The sequence below is a fragment of the Octopus bimaculoides genome, chromosome 2, assembly GCF_001194135.2.
Source record: "Octopus bimaculoides isolate UCB-OBI-ISO-001 chromosome 2, ASM119413v2, whole genome shotgun sequence".
Classification (NCBI taxonomy): domain Eukaryota; kingdom Metazoa; phylum Mollusca; class Cephalopoda; order Octopoda; family Octopodidae; genus Octopus; species Octopus bimaculoides.
In genome coordinates, this window is record NC_068982.1 from 167,185,950 (window position 1) to 167,200,727 (window position 14,778).

Consider the following 14,778-nt stretch of genomic DNA (forward strand, 5'->3'; position numbering starts at 1 on the left):
TTTTAAGGGTTTTGCTGCAGGTTCTGGCTAATAGAATATTTCTAGGAAAAGAAGTATTTTACTGAAAAGGCAGATTTAAAATTGATATTAAACTTCATAATTGAATTTGTTGCTCCATTACAAACATTCTTAATTATAGACATCAATAGTGAGGTTGTATTGCTTGTTTCAAGTCTTAAAAAAGTGCACTCAAATGCAAATCCAGTATAATCTTAAAAGAAATGTGTATTCATTGATGGGCTATGAGTTGAGAATTGTGGATGAGATGTGAAAAGAATTAAAAAGCATTGATAAATTGTGTGATGTATTTTCTGTTTGAAAATTTTCAGGTTTGTATGGTTTGGTTCTGTGAGCATCTTTTCCCTTTAAGAAGGGTTATAGGAAACTTATGGACTTTAATCTGATTTGATATAGTTGTGGATTTGAATGTATTCCAATAGGATCTTGCAACTGGATTGATTGTTATTCATTTGAAAGGAAACTGAATTTTATCTAAAGAGGATAGTATAAAAGACATTGTTTTTAATCTCAGAAAGCTGACTAAATTCTTGTTGATGTAATTTATGTAACCTTGAGCACATTTAAAGTTTCATCAAAGTAACAAGATAATGAAGCACTTGTGTGCCAATATATAATTAATGAAAAAAAAACTTATGAATATGATGGCTTTGTTTAAAGAATACTTGACTTATTTCTCCAAATATATTGTATCATCAAATGTTTACATTTTTTCAAATTCGTGTCAGACACCCTCCAGAATTTTGCCATAGAAATTTGATTTTGCTATAATCATTTTTGGATTGGCTTCATGTATTTAATGTCTTGGAGATGAATGTGATGTGGAAAAAAAAAAGGTTTAAATTAGACTTATACAGATTATGTATAAGTTTGTAGATCTTGTGGGTTTTTATTAAACTTCCTTCATTTCTCAAAGAAATATATCAAGTGGTACTCTTGTTAGTTACCTGGTCGATGTTACTTGATAGATTTTGGGTTTTCTTCTATGTCTATCATTTGAGATTGTATAGATTTTTTATGTAGAGTCTTCATCAGTCATACAAACTGGAACCAGATTGAATTTATGACTATTCAATAATTTAATTCTCTGACTTCTCAGTTATTGTGGCTCTTAGTGTTTCAGTTTCCTATTTAAGTCATTTCTACTTCATCTTTCTTAAGAATTTGTCAACTTCAATCACTCCTTTGCTTTTTACCACCATTTGACTAATTCTCATGACACTACAGGCTTACATTTGCCATTTATTTTAACAAGCCAGTTGCCTGCCTATGTTTTACTCTGGTTACCGTGTATCACTTTTTGATTTCTTTAATACTGTTCCCTAAGCTTTAATTTGCTTCATTGCTAACAGGATTAATCTGGAAAGATTTGAGATTGGTATAGGATATATATGGATTGAAGCTGGAAAATAGAAATGGTAGTTGTTTTCCTGTAGATGCACTGTTAAATGTTTGATGCTATACTTATATATTGATTTTGTGTCTTCACTTAGAGGGAAGAATCAAAATATAACCATTTTGTTTACATGGGTTCAGGTATGGCTGTTTAGTTATTGGGTTTGCTTCACAGCCATGGGGTTTCAACATTTGATCCTGCTATGTAGTATGTTGGGCAAGTGTCTTATATAGTTTCACTTCAAGCAATACCTCAGAAACTGCAAGTCAGTTGTATATGTGTGTGTTTATCTTTTACTGATGTCCATTAATGAAAGATATAAGCACTAAGAAACTCTGAAACTGGTGACTCTCTTTTGTCACTCTTACTTTTGCAAATACAGTAAACCAATGATTAGCTTACTGGATCTCTGTAACAAGCAACACTATTGTTCACAAATTGTAATATTACATTTAAGTAAAGTAGTTGGTTGGTTTTGAAGTTGTATGGGGAAAAAATGTTGGGGATTGCCTCGTGTTTCCATTAGAGGTAGTTTTTCTTTGATGTATGAAAATGATTTTAAAACTGAACTGCCTGAATCAGAAAATCTTAAAAGATTATCACAAAACAAATTTTGCAGTGAAAATGTAATACACTGGTTTCAAAACTACAATTATAGGATATTTCAGTTGGAAGAAACATATATAGATTCTAACTAAAACAAAAGATTAGGAAATGAAGTACGTCTTTATCCAGCTGCTATACAAGTTTTTTTTTTGTGTCATCTTTTACGAACAGGCAACAGAATTTTGCATACTTTTCTTAAAAGTAAGTTATAACTTACCATGTGGCAGAATTTGTAAGCGAAATTTAGTGACCAAAGCCTCATTTAAGAAGTGCTGAAGATCCAGACTTTCATGTGATTCAAGGAAGGAATATGCTGGAATGGCCTTGACTTACAAGTAGATATTTTCTGCTCTGCAAGTTTATAAACAGATTTTAATGTTGTTGCAATAATAAGAGCTGTATGAATTCTGTTAATAGTTAAGTACATTGGCATGGACACAAGTGCAGTAAGACTAGACTAACTGCAGTTGATCTTGTTGAGTATTCTTTCTAATCAACCATCTGTATTTTCTCTATTCTGATGTTTACCTTTTAAAGCTTCAAATGGAATTCATTTTGCATTCTTTTTATCCATTTTGAAGTTGTAAGAAAGAAATGATGAGGGAGGCTCATGAACATTTGCACACGTTATTTAAACCTTGTCATCAAAAGCATTTTGCAGTGCATGTGTTTTTGTTTATGTAAAAGGTCAAGATCTGATAAAGCAAGTTAATTGCAGAGAAAGCTTGAATATAAATATTGGATTTCTTTAGAGTTGGGGTATATGACTTCCTAGTTATAGACTTCCCTCACACTGGCAGTTAATATCTACATAGAAAATCTGTTTCTTACAATGTCCATTTGACTTGGTTTTACACTGCTACTATCACTCTCTGTTTCTAGTTTCTCTCTTTCTCCTAGTTTCAGTTCACTTGTATTTGCTTTTGATACTTCATGTTTGGCTCCAAGACCGATCTCAACACTGAACTCTACAAAGGAAATGACAAAAGAGCTAGGTACCTGCCTACCACAACAATTGATGTCCTAATATCACCTTGATAATGCCTCTCTGTGAGGGACTCTGCCCAACCCCCACCTACATCTTCTCTGCCCTGTCAACCATTTCTTCCTTCATTTCATCTCCAAGATCAGAATAGGCACATACTACATTCTCCTGCTTACTCAGTTAACTTCCGTTTTCCATTATTTTTCTCTGCCTACTGTCTCCACCATTCACCTTTCTGTACCTTCTCTTTCCTGTGTTAACATATTACTTATCTGTTATCACCCTCAGTGTCCTCTCATATCTAGTGTAACCCCTTCCCCCAAACCTCTCCTATATTCACTCTATTTTCAACTGTCACCTGTCCCAACACGTCTTCATCACCCTCTCTCTTTATTATTGCTCTCTGACTCACCTATTCTCTTTATCTTACTCTCTAACTCACCGTCCTTTCTTTTCCAACTAGAATATCCATGTATCTACTCTGCAGTAAGATACCTGTCCCTCTATACCTTTAATCTCTCATTAACTGGCACAAAGTCACTCCCCACTCTCAGTTGAGGGGTCTTTGTCTTGCTGGTGCCATGTAAAAAACACCCAGTACACTCTGTAGTGATTGGTGAGTGTCCAACTGTAGAAACTATACCAAAACAGACAATGAAGCCTGAAACCGTCCAACCCTTGCCAGCATAAAAAAATAGACATTAAGTAATGATTGATGATATAGTTTCTGCCTCTGGTGGGTCAAGCAACTATATAAAAGCTGCCATTTTTATTAATTTTTACTGGGTTGCAAGCTTACACGTGTAATTCCACCACTTGAAGCATGGATTCATTTATTTGAGTTTCAGTCTTGTAAGCATTTGGACAAGGCCTCTGGCAATGAATTATCTTGATCTCACTGAATACTAACAGCAACTACACTTTAAAGCATGAGCCATAAAATAACCCTAAAATCTGCTGGACAATGTCTGCAGTTCAAAATCCAACCTAGATTCCAAGTTTCACCAAATAACAAACAACATTCTCCTGTTATAGCTTATTTATGCTGCACTCAAAATAGGAATTTCACCCTTAAAACTATATCCTTCAGTTACTTTAAATGCTAGGTAATCTCAGACCTGTAATCTAGCAAAGAATGCACCACAAAGAACAACCTTCTTGAATAAGATCAGACAAAAAATATTTCAGTTCCCAGCTATAACTAATCCTGTATAAAGCTCTGGTAAGATCTACAACAGAAAGAATTCCACTTCTTTTTAATGCTTTAATCTGGAGGAAAGTATGGCAGTTATGAAGTTCACAGGTGATCTAAGACCAGTGTATATAGTTTATGGCATCTGGGATGGTGCTACTATGTACACGCATACACTCTAGAGAAAGATCACTCAACTGACTGGTGGTACAATTTTGGTCTCTAATATTCTGGTTCACAAATGTACTATCTCCTCAATATTACCTTTTCTAATGCAACAAATGAGGTCTCTGCTCCTTTGAGCTACCTGGTCATGTGCCACCTCTTCTTAGGCTCTCATCTTATTTCTCTTCCTTTCAGCACTCATATTGTCTCCACTCTAGGTACAAATAAACCACACTGATCAACCCTCTGGAATTTTCTCTTGCATCTAGGGAGAATATCAGTTGCAATGTTGATCTTGCTAGTTTCAGATCACCTTTGAATACCATAACTGCAGCATCTTCCACCAGTCAAAACTATTAGAAAGAAATGGAATTCTTTCATTTCTTAATTTACTAGATATTTTGAAGTGCAGGAGAGTGACAGCTGGTAACATTTAACTGTTGTCTTAGTCTTTGCAAAATGTAAATTTATGCACTCCATAGAAGCTATTTCTAGTATGTGGAGCAACCCAACAAAAACTATCTCTGCTTGAATTTATCTTTTACAATGGTAATGGGAGGTTGATTAAATTAATATACTTTTAAAGAATAAAGTTTAGAATGGTACAACAATGCACTATAAAACAAAAAATGGACTACATACCTGTTGTAATTTGGTTATCTATAGTCCGATGATATTTTGGAATTACAATTCCTTCTTCAGATCTTAGATGTAGTCTCTTGAAATGTTTGTACCATTAAAACATTTTTATATTGTAATTGATAACTTCAAGTGGTTGCAACTAAGATGTTTAACAACACTGTGCCAGGAGTCTCTGTCCCCCATTAGCTTTGGTAGGTTTCAATTTCATGTGTGTCTCTGCTAATAACATTAAAGCAACTGAATGGTCTTCATCCTGTTAGGGTGGAGAAGTCTCCAAAATGATATCTGTATGGCCTGTTGTTCAGTATAGAATGTGTCCATAAATTTCCTTTTTGGTCTTGTGCAAATCCCATGAACCCTCATCAGAAGTCTGGCATATGTATCATCGATGTGATCTTGAAACTCCTTTGATGTCCAGGTTTTGTCTCCATAGAGAAGAATGCTGTGGAGAAAGCCAGGCTTGTTGACTTTGAAATGATTAATAGATGTTTTGAAGCTTGTTACAGATACTCTAGGCTTGTTCATTGCATATCAGGAAGTCTTTCTTACTGTCAACCCAAGGTACTTCAAGTCATTGTGTCATGTGTCGTCGTTATGAAATTTTGCAGGTGGTTCTTATCCTTATTTCCAGTCCTACACTCAGTCAGCATTGAGAAACTGACTGACTGAAGCATTCTCAAGAGATGTCTTGTGCATCACACACTTTGAGCTACATCATCAGCAAGTCACTGACATATGGTTCTGCTGATGTCTTGATCACTTCTGCTAGAGGTGGGGGGGGGGGTCCACTACAAAAAGAAAAAGTACTAGGGCATCTTTCAAGATTTATAAAGCTAGAGGTAAGGGTTTAATTTCTCCGTAGAGGCAAATGAAGATCATCTTCCTTTGGAAGTAGAATAATTGAAGACTGAAAAGGTTGTTGGTTTGTTTCCTTTATTGGTCTCATCTCAAGTCCAACAGACGTAGACGAGTTGACTCTTCCAGATGGTGGCTAGGCTATTATCTGGAATTGATGTCTTGTCTAGGCATTTTTTAAAGCTCTTCTATGGTAAATGGGCCAGATTCAATCAGCAAGCGGTCTGGTACTTCATAGTTGAAGAAAGGCTTGTCATCAAGATTTGGAGTTATGTAGCTGTTTTACCAAGAAGTAGTCTGAAAGTACTCAACCAGACCTCAATGCTGATCAGTGTTTTTCCTTGCTATGTTCATCATTGGAGAAATTATCTTCAAAGCTACCTGGGCGGCAACATGCTTATTTTCATTATGGAAGTCATCAAGTTCTTCAGTTTTTGATTCTTGTGCCTCCTTGTATGCTTTATCAAGTGTGACTTTAAAGTGAGTCAAGGTAATGACAGCTTCCTTAGATTTCTGCTATTTGAAGAGACAGGCAGTTATAGCAGCTTACAGTTCTCCAGACACTACATTACTAGAAATAGTTGAATAATGCTACAGGTATGTATATACAGCATGGCTTGGTTTTTTTTAAATTTACTACTGAATGTATTGGCTAATTATAAAAATATGTCTCCTTTACCTTGTTTAAGTAAGCTCTTTCAATACATTCTAAGTGCCTGGTAGACAAGGAGTGTTGGGGCTCATCTTAACTTGTGATTTTTAGTAGTTAGGGTATGAGGTTTAAACTAAAAGTAATGCAAAAATGAGCATAACTATTATTAATCAACATAAGTCTTTCTAATTGCACGTTAGTAGAGTAACTCTTCCTCTATGCAAAGATATTACTCAACACAGTTTTCATAGCAAGGAATGCACTATTTTTGAGCACAACTCTTGAATTCTCTTTGCGAAAAAGGCGAGTGTGTTGTGTTGTATCCACTTCTTCACAGCCCTTTTCTGAGACTAAACTGTCACAGAAGACTGTCTTTCACTGGACTGAAGAGGAGGGAACCAGAAGATATGCTTGTCATTCCCCATGGATTGAATCTTCGTTTCTGGATCAAATGTACACCCATGTTTCATCCCTTGTCACCAGATGAGAAAAAAGGTACTGGTTTCAAATGCTTCCAATAAATTAGATGCTCTCCTTCAAATTGGATGTCAGCTTCTGAGGAATTCACTTTCCAATACCTTAAGTCTTCCACCATCTGTAATGCATTATGACCACAATCCAATTGTGCAACAAGCTTGAGAATTGTAACTTGTTTGTCTGCAATTCATTTCATCTGCTCATTGGTGATTTATGTCAGTGGTCACAGTTAATGGCTTGTCACCAATGCTGGCTTCTCCATTCTTTAAATTTCATCCATCTGTGCACATTACTCATAAAGTGTCAGTTCTGTAAACAACCTGTAATCTGTGGATACAGCCTGCATCCCTTTTTCGTCTATAACTCAGTGATGGCATGTTGCTTCTACTACCTATTATTTGCTTGTCATAAAGGACAAGAGTTCCTACAATGTACAATTTTAATGACTTGTATCAATAAAGTTATACCCACTTTTGCATTATTTTCAATAAAACCTTCATATTCTCCACAAGTTATTTACTTGTAAGTTCGTTATTCTCTTTTGAAAAGGAGAATGATGTCCTTTTGATAAATGTCTCAACAGCTTAACACTATAGAGATTAAATTTATCAGTTTTAATGTCTTCTCATTCTGATGTGTATTAGATAATATATCACTATTTTCATTTCATCTTATAAACAATATCCTATCATTTCTACTGCTGCTGATAGTACTCGTAATATTATACCTAACTCTTCTCATTTCTTTATATTACATATCCATATGAAATACAGCTGTTGTTCTTGCACGGATAATTTTTTTTTTGTAAGTCCAGCTGGTTTCTCAGTTTTCTTGTATTTACCTTTCATACAAATTAATATTACAAATCCAACAGATCATATTCAACATATTCTATTCATTGTAAATTTTGTTACTGAAGAGAAATGTCAAACAAATACAACTTACATTTCTTTTATCATATGTAGGTGTGTGTGTGTGGGGGGAATATGGTAATAAAGAATACATTTATTGATGTCTCTGGCTAAAAATATTTACAACCTCAGGTAAAAACTGTTTTCTATTTTTGTAAGTGATGAAGTAAACCAATGAAGAATCTCTACATGATCAATTGAATTGCAAGAAATAACAATCAAATTTCTCTTATCATACCTGCCACTTTTTCTTGAAGAGACAGAACACAGTAGATAGTTATAAGTGCTTTTGATGACAGGGTCTAAATCAGTTGTGGGCAGACTGTGGCCCATAGTACTTTCTGAATGCCATGCCAAACAAAAAATTACCTTTAATTTGTTAAGTAGCATAGTCCACCTGATGCAGCCTGCTTCTCAAAAAAAACAAAACAAAAAAAACTGCCTATACTTGGTCTAAATAACAGTAACAAATCTTGCTCCTGGATAGAATGTCAAGTAAATCTAGATTTACTCAACATCCTATATACTAAAGAGTTTATGCATATAATACTATTAAAAAAAATTTAATTGAATGCAAGGTAGCCATGTATCTCTTCTAGAGCATGAAACCTTTTCGAGCTCCTGCCTTCATTCTTTAACTTTTCTTCTAGCATAAAGTTGCCTCCTCTGTTTTAGTTCCACTCAGTCGAGGTGGATCTTAGTCTTGCAAGTTATGTGATAACCTCACTAGTGTTGGTGCCATAAAAAAAAAACGTGCAGTTCACTCTGCAAAGTAGTTGGCAATGAGAAGGGGTTCCAGCCATAGAAACCATGTCAAAACAGACATTGGAGCATGACATAATCCTCCAACTCATCAGATGCTGTTGAGCTATACCAGTACGGAAGACAGACATTAAATGATGATGTTGATGTATTCCACATATGTACGAGTATTTCTGCAAGATTTTTCACCAATGCCTCTAATACTGACTTCTCAAATTGTGGCAAAGTCTAGAGATGTGTTGGATAGATTCTACTGACAATGTTGATTCTGATAACTGAAAAGAAGATCAGAAAAAAAAACTCAAAGTCATTTAATCAAGTTCTTTACTGATTCAGCTCTTCCAGACATCTCCAATATTTAAGTTCCAAAGGAAAGGATTTTTTTTTCTTTTTTTGTGTGCGTGTAACAATATTATAGACAAATATAAATTCAAATGAGGCCTTTAAATAATTGACAGATGTCTGAGCAAAAGCACTGTTAAGGAGTAATTTAACTCTAGCATTCAGATTACACTGTCAAATGTAATCCTGATTTATTCACATTGTTTTAAATTAATCATGCATTATTTCATAGCTTCGAGATTTCAATGACGTGATTGCTCATTTTTGGAATGACATTGTAGGGCCAATGTGAGAAGGCAGATCCGGTCAGTTTGATCATAAAACGTATAGAATATTTGAACCAGATATGGCCAGTTTTAATGCAAAAAGATGAAAGTTATGGGGCACTAATTTGACAAAAGAATATAAACTTCATGATTCAGAGACTCTTGGAAATTAATATTTAGGACTCTCTTATTCAATGTATCATTTTTTAAAAAGATAGGGTGTGATTTAAAGGAGATTTGACTGCTACTTCTGATCGGTTCAGTTGGCATGAAGAAGACAATCTTTGCAAATTGTTAAGTTAGATAGCTATCTGTCCTTCTAGATAATTGCTAGTATGGAGAGTAAAATGAGGTTTATCCATTCTAAATAGAACTTCTATATTTGATATAAACAAGAGGTTTTCAAGAAAATTTAAGATTGAAGTATATAATCACATTTTATTGCTTATTTAGCAAGATTTGTATAAAAATGGTAACAAGAATAATATGTAACAAAAAAAAAAAATGAAAAATAATACAACAGGTCTTAAGTTAAAATGTTACTTTTGGTAAAGTCCTTTTTTTTCCTCATCTAAAAATGTATATTAAAAAAAGAAAAAAATAGAATAACAGCCAATTCTTATCTCCCCCTCCCCTTGTAAAAATACTTTAAACCTTGGCAATAATACATATATCACAAACTCAATATATCAATTTCTTAAACCTGAACATTGCATACAAATGCAAGCTTGTTGGCAATTATAAATTGAATGAAATAGTAGTTACATAGAGATCCAGAACCAAAGTTGGAATCGGTTTTACAGTACCAGCCACATCATGAATATAAGAGAAATTTCTAAGAGACACAAAGCGATAAAATTGTAACAAAGAATTATTGTGAGGTAATGACTTTTTCAAAAGCAATTATCATGCGAGTGAAGTGAAGTGAAGTGACTTTGCGCAGGAATCAAAACTGGCTTGCTTACTTCAGTACTCAATATACACCCCAAACTTAATCTCAAAAATACTTCTAACATAATTGATGAAGTACTCATTAGTTACACAGCATCAATAGAAGTTCGTTTCAAGTGTTATTTATAGTTAGAATATTCTTGAATTTAGAGGTTGTAAGGTTTTTAAGTAAAGCCTTCCCTGAGAAGTAAAGATTCTACCAGCTGAAATTTATAAGATATACATGATTCCATTTAAAACACACATAATTTCTTACACTGACACAAAGTCACATGTCAAAGTGTATAGCCAATTGAATTGATATAAGTTCATGGCTTGTTAGGGATAAAACGCAAAGTCCACTTACTGGGATTTGAACTCAGAACTAAATACTGGTACGTAAATTTCTACCTTCTTAATGATTCCTTCTAATTTTAGCATAAGGCCAGTAATTTTTAAGGGGTGGGAGAAGTTGATTACATCAGTCCCAGGGCTTAATTGGTACTTATTTTTCAACACTGAAAAGATGGAAAGCAAAGTTGACCTTGGCAGCATTTTTTAGCTCAGAGATGAAAGAAATACTGTAAAGAGCTGGAAGAAATACTGCTAAGAAATAAAATAAAGAACTGGAAGATATACTGCTAAGCCTTAATAATAATAATGCATTCTGCTTATAGGAATATATTCAATATTTACGATGATCTGAAGTTGAAAGGAAGGTAAATTACATCAAAAAGAAGTAAAAGTTAGGCACTATAATTACAACTCACCCAACACAAATATTTTGATGAAATAACTATACTGAAAGTTGCAGATTTTGTTTTTCCTCATTATCATAGAGATAGTAGCAGTGGTGTTAAAGTACTATATACAATAAATCACATGTTCAAAAGTTCAAATTTATTGTATTTGTGGTACATCACACTATGTTGGTAATAATGGTATAGCTAAATGGTCTAAATACATACGGAACTAATCCTAGAAGATTAAAACTGATTATTAGAAATAACGAAGGAATAATTAATGAAAATCCTCCCATAATTTTACTGAAAGATTGAGCAATTTGTATATTAATAATCTGTTTAGGTGGCTTTGCTGAAAATTGGTACCTCTTTTTATGTCATGGTTAAGAGGTTTGTGATTAAATTGTAAATTTGCCAATCTCCACCCCACTAAAATCCCCCACAATATCAATAACAATACATAACAATATCCTACCTCACCCATATTAGCATGGGATAATGGTTAAAAAAAAATAGTTTCAAACTATTAAATAAAAATTTAACTTTAAAATTTTCTACGAAAGTGTTTTAAGGAGAATTTCTTATTTTTGCTTAAAAAATAAGTTATTAATTTTAGAGTAACCGAAAACTATCAAAGTACTAAGACTAGCTAGACTTGAACATTGATATTGTGAGAATTGGTTCCGTCCTGAAATAAACTCGAAGATGTTGGTAATGCATGTTTAGGTTGTGAAGACAAGTTGTGCCTCTCTAGCAAGTCTGGTTGGACAGTGTTATCTTGAGATTCATGTGATTCAGATTGATGAACAGCAGATGGATGACTGGCTTCAGTACCACAACCATCTTGAGATTTGTTCACTTGAGTATTCTGCCTGTGTGACACTTTTGATGTAGCTGTCTCAACCAACTGCCAAAGTTTCATCTCTGTAGGATCAGACACATCTGCCTCTAGAACTTTTTCAGGTTCATCTCTTTCTTCATAATTCAAAAGATCCTCATTCCTTATTTCTGGATCTTCATCAATTTTAGAATCCTTTAAAAAACAGTCATAATCTGAAAAGATTAGATATATATATGTATTTATATAGATAGGTATGTATGTATGTATGTTTTCTATTTTTAATCATTTGGAATCTTCCTGTAAAGAAGGAACTGGTTTCTAACAGAGATACAAAACTCCATCACTGGAATGTTATAACAAAAGCCATGTTGCATTTTAATTTTGAGAAAAGTTTTGCATATTTTTACTGTTCCACTTACAGATTGCATTTGTACTATACATGTTAGCTAGTTGACTTCTTTTTCTGAAAACCCTAGCTTTTCTAGATTGTTATTCAAGCATTTAGCAACAAAACTGAGTGCACCAATTATTATTGGTATAAATATGAATATATAATCTGGGCAAAGAAACTCAAGATTTAAAAGCAGTTGTCTATAGTTACCCTCTTCAAGCAATTAGCAGCTTTATTATAACTGAAAAAGCTTTTGCAGAGGATTACAAACAAATTAAACTGTTGTATGACGGAGACTTTTGTTTGCAATTAGCACATTCACATAAAGACAAAAGGAAAGAAAAACCACATACATGCACACAGACATGTATATATATATATATATATATATATATATATATATATATATATATATCATTGTTGTTGTCATTTTACATCTGATTTCGATACTGATACAATTTGGATGGATCATTTCTGCTTTCTTAGACAGGTCAGGAGACCACATCTTGCATGGAAGTTTCAGTTTTTATTTGGTTTCTATGGCCTGATGTCCTCCCTAACACCAATCACTTTACACAAAGTGTATTGAGTGCATTTTTAGTGGCATCAGCATTAGAGAGGTTCTTACACCTTCATCAAGACTAAATGGCCCTCAAAATATATATTTATAATAGGCTTCTTCCATATTCCATCAACCAAATTTCACTCATTGGGTACAGGTCAACCCAATGGAAGACACCAGTCAATGAATTCCATGCTTTGGAAGTGAACCTAAAACAACATGGTTCAGAACCATGCCTACAGATATATGTGTGTATGTGTAAACACACACACACATGCACACCAGTGCACTCACACACACGACACTTAATTCACCTAGTCAGATAATGGCCATCTTGTTAGTTACAGTTCAGTCAATCACTGTTCACTGTCATGCACCCATGTGTTTTGAGATGGTTCTTAAGTCCAACTTATCATCTAAGAAAGAAACAGAATGAAAAAGTAAAGCGATAAAGTCTTTACATTTTTGGATTACAGTTACATGCTTGTACAAGAAGTATCCATTGTAAAATATCCTGTGACAAGTGAGAGCAAACTGATCATAACTATTTCAGCTGCAGGCTTTTATACCAGAGGGTCTTCTCCAGGCTACTTCAATAAAAAAAATACCATGGACTGCAAGCAAATGTCACTGTCAGAAAGTTACCTTTATTTTTTTACAAGCCAGTGAATGCAAGGGAAATACAAGTTTACTCTTACAAACACACCTATGTACACAAACACACACACATTCATACATGCATGCATACACACAATAGGCATCTGGCAGTTTCTGTCTATTAAATCCATTCACAAAGCTTTAGTTGGTCTGAGGCTATAGTAGAAGAGTAGAAGCCACTTGCTCAAGGTCCCATGCTGTGGGACTTAACTTGAAATCATGTGACTAGGAAAAAATAAACTTTTTAACCACACCACCATGCCTGCATCTACACACACACACACACATTTATTTATGTCTCCTCATAAGAGTTATGGTACCCTCTAGCCCCTCTTTCTCTCATTGTACTCACCCACTGCTTTCTAACTCTCTTTCTCTTTCACTGTCCTTTCCTCACAACTTCTGTTCCACCTGAAGCCCTCTCATCATTCTCTCTATGGCCTAGCCCCATGACCCTACCACACATCTCTTTCCTTCAATGACAGCTGTAGCAGAAGTCACTACCTAGCAGTGCCAACTCTAAACCACAGGGATTCAAAGTGAACTGCAAACTCTTTTGTTATGTCACCAAATGCAGTTAGTAATTTAAAAACTGAAACTTTTTTAGTAAAAAAAAGGGCTAATATTAGTCATACATATGTTAGATAAAAAGAAGTATATTAAAAAACTGTAGAGAGGCAGTGAGAAAGTTAGAAAGAATATTAGTGCTATATACAGAGAATAAATAGATTATTTTACCTGTCAACATCTTCACTAATGTCTAAAAATTAAAATATGGAGAACACTGTAAATAGTAGTAGAAGTAATTGTATATAGGCTACATATAGTTTAATGTGCCTTAGATTGGATAGTAATGTGCTAATATACAAATAGACATATATTAGTTACTAACAGAAATAAAGTACATATTTTTATTAACAGGTTCTATATAGCAATACACTAATCTGATAAATACAATGAGCTGTTTAATGCTTGAGATCAAATGTATCTATGAATGGGTGATCAAAGAGGGAATGTTAAAGATGTACAGAGATGCGGCCAGTAAGGTGAGGGTTGGAAATGAGTACAGCAATGAATTCCGGGTAGAGGTAGGGGTCCACCAAGGTTCCGTCCTCAGCCCCCTATTATTTACCATAGTCCTCCAGGCAATCACAGAGGAGTTCAAGACAGGTTGCCCCTGGGAGCTCCTCTATGCTGATGACCTTGCCCTAATTGCGGAGTCACTATCAGAACTAGAGGAGAAGTTTCAGGTGTGGAAGCAAGGTCTAGAATTGAAGGGCCTTAGAGTCAACCTAGCTAAAACCAAAATCCTAATAAGTAGGAAGGTAGATAAAACACAAACCCCTTCAGGTAGATGGCCCTGCTCAGTATGTAGAAAAGGAGTA

The 14,778-nt window shown here is 34.4% G+C and overlaps 1 protein-coding gene across 3 annotated transcripts in view; it reads right to left on the reverse strand.

Annotated features, from left to right (window-relative positions):
* Positions 1-9,680: 9,680 nt before the first annotated feature.
* Positions 9,681-14,778, reverse strand: part of LOC106872976 (coiled-coil domain-containing protein 149) — a 41,767-nt gene continuing 36,669 nt past the window's right edge. For 2 of the 3 annotated variants that reach the window (XM_052965707.1, XM_014920162.2), the window contains one exon: positions 9,681-11,995. In XM_052965707.1, coding sequence (XP_052821667.1) covers positions 11,592-11,995 — 404 coding nt within the window. In that variant the 3' untranslated portion in view covers positions 9,681-11,591. Of the gene's footprint in view, positions 11,996-14,131; positions 14,154-14,778 lie in introns of all 3 variants that reach the window. The other variant, XM_052965709.1, reaches the window with a different exon arrangement.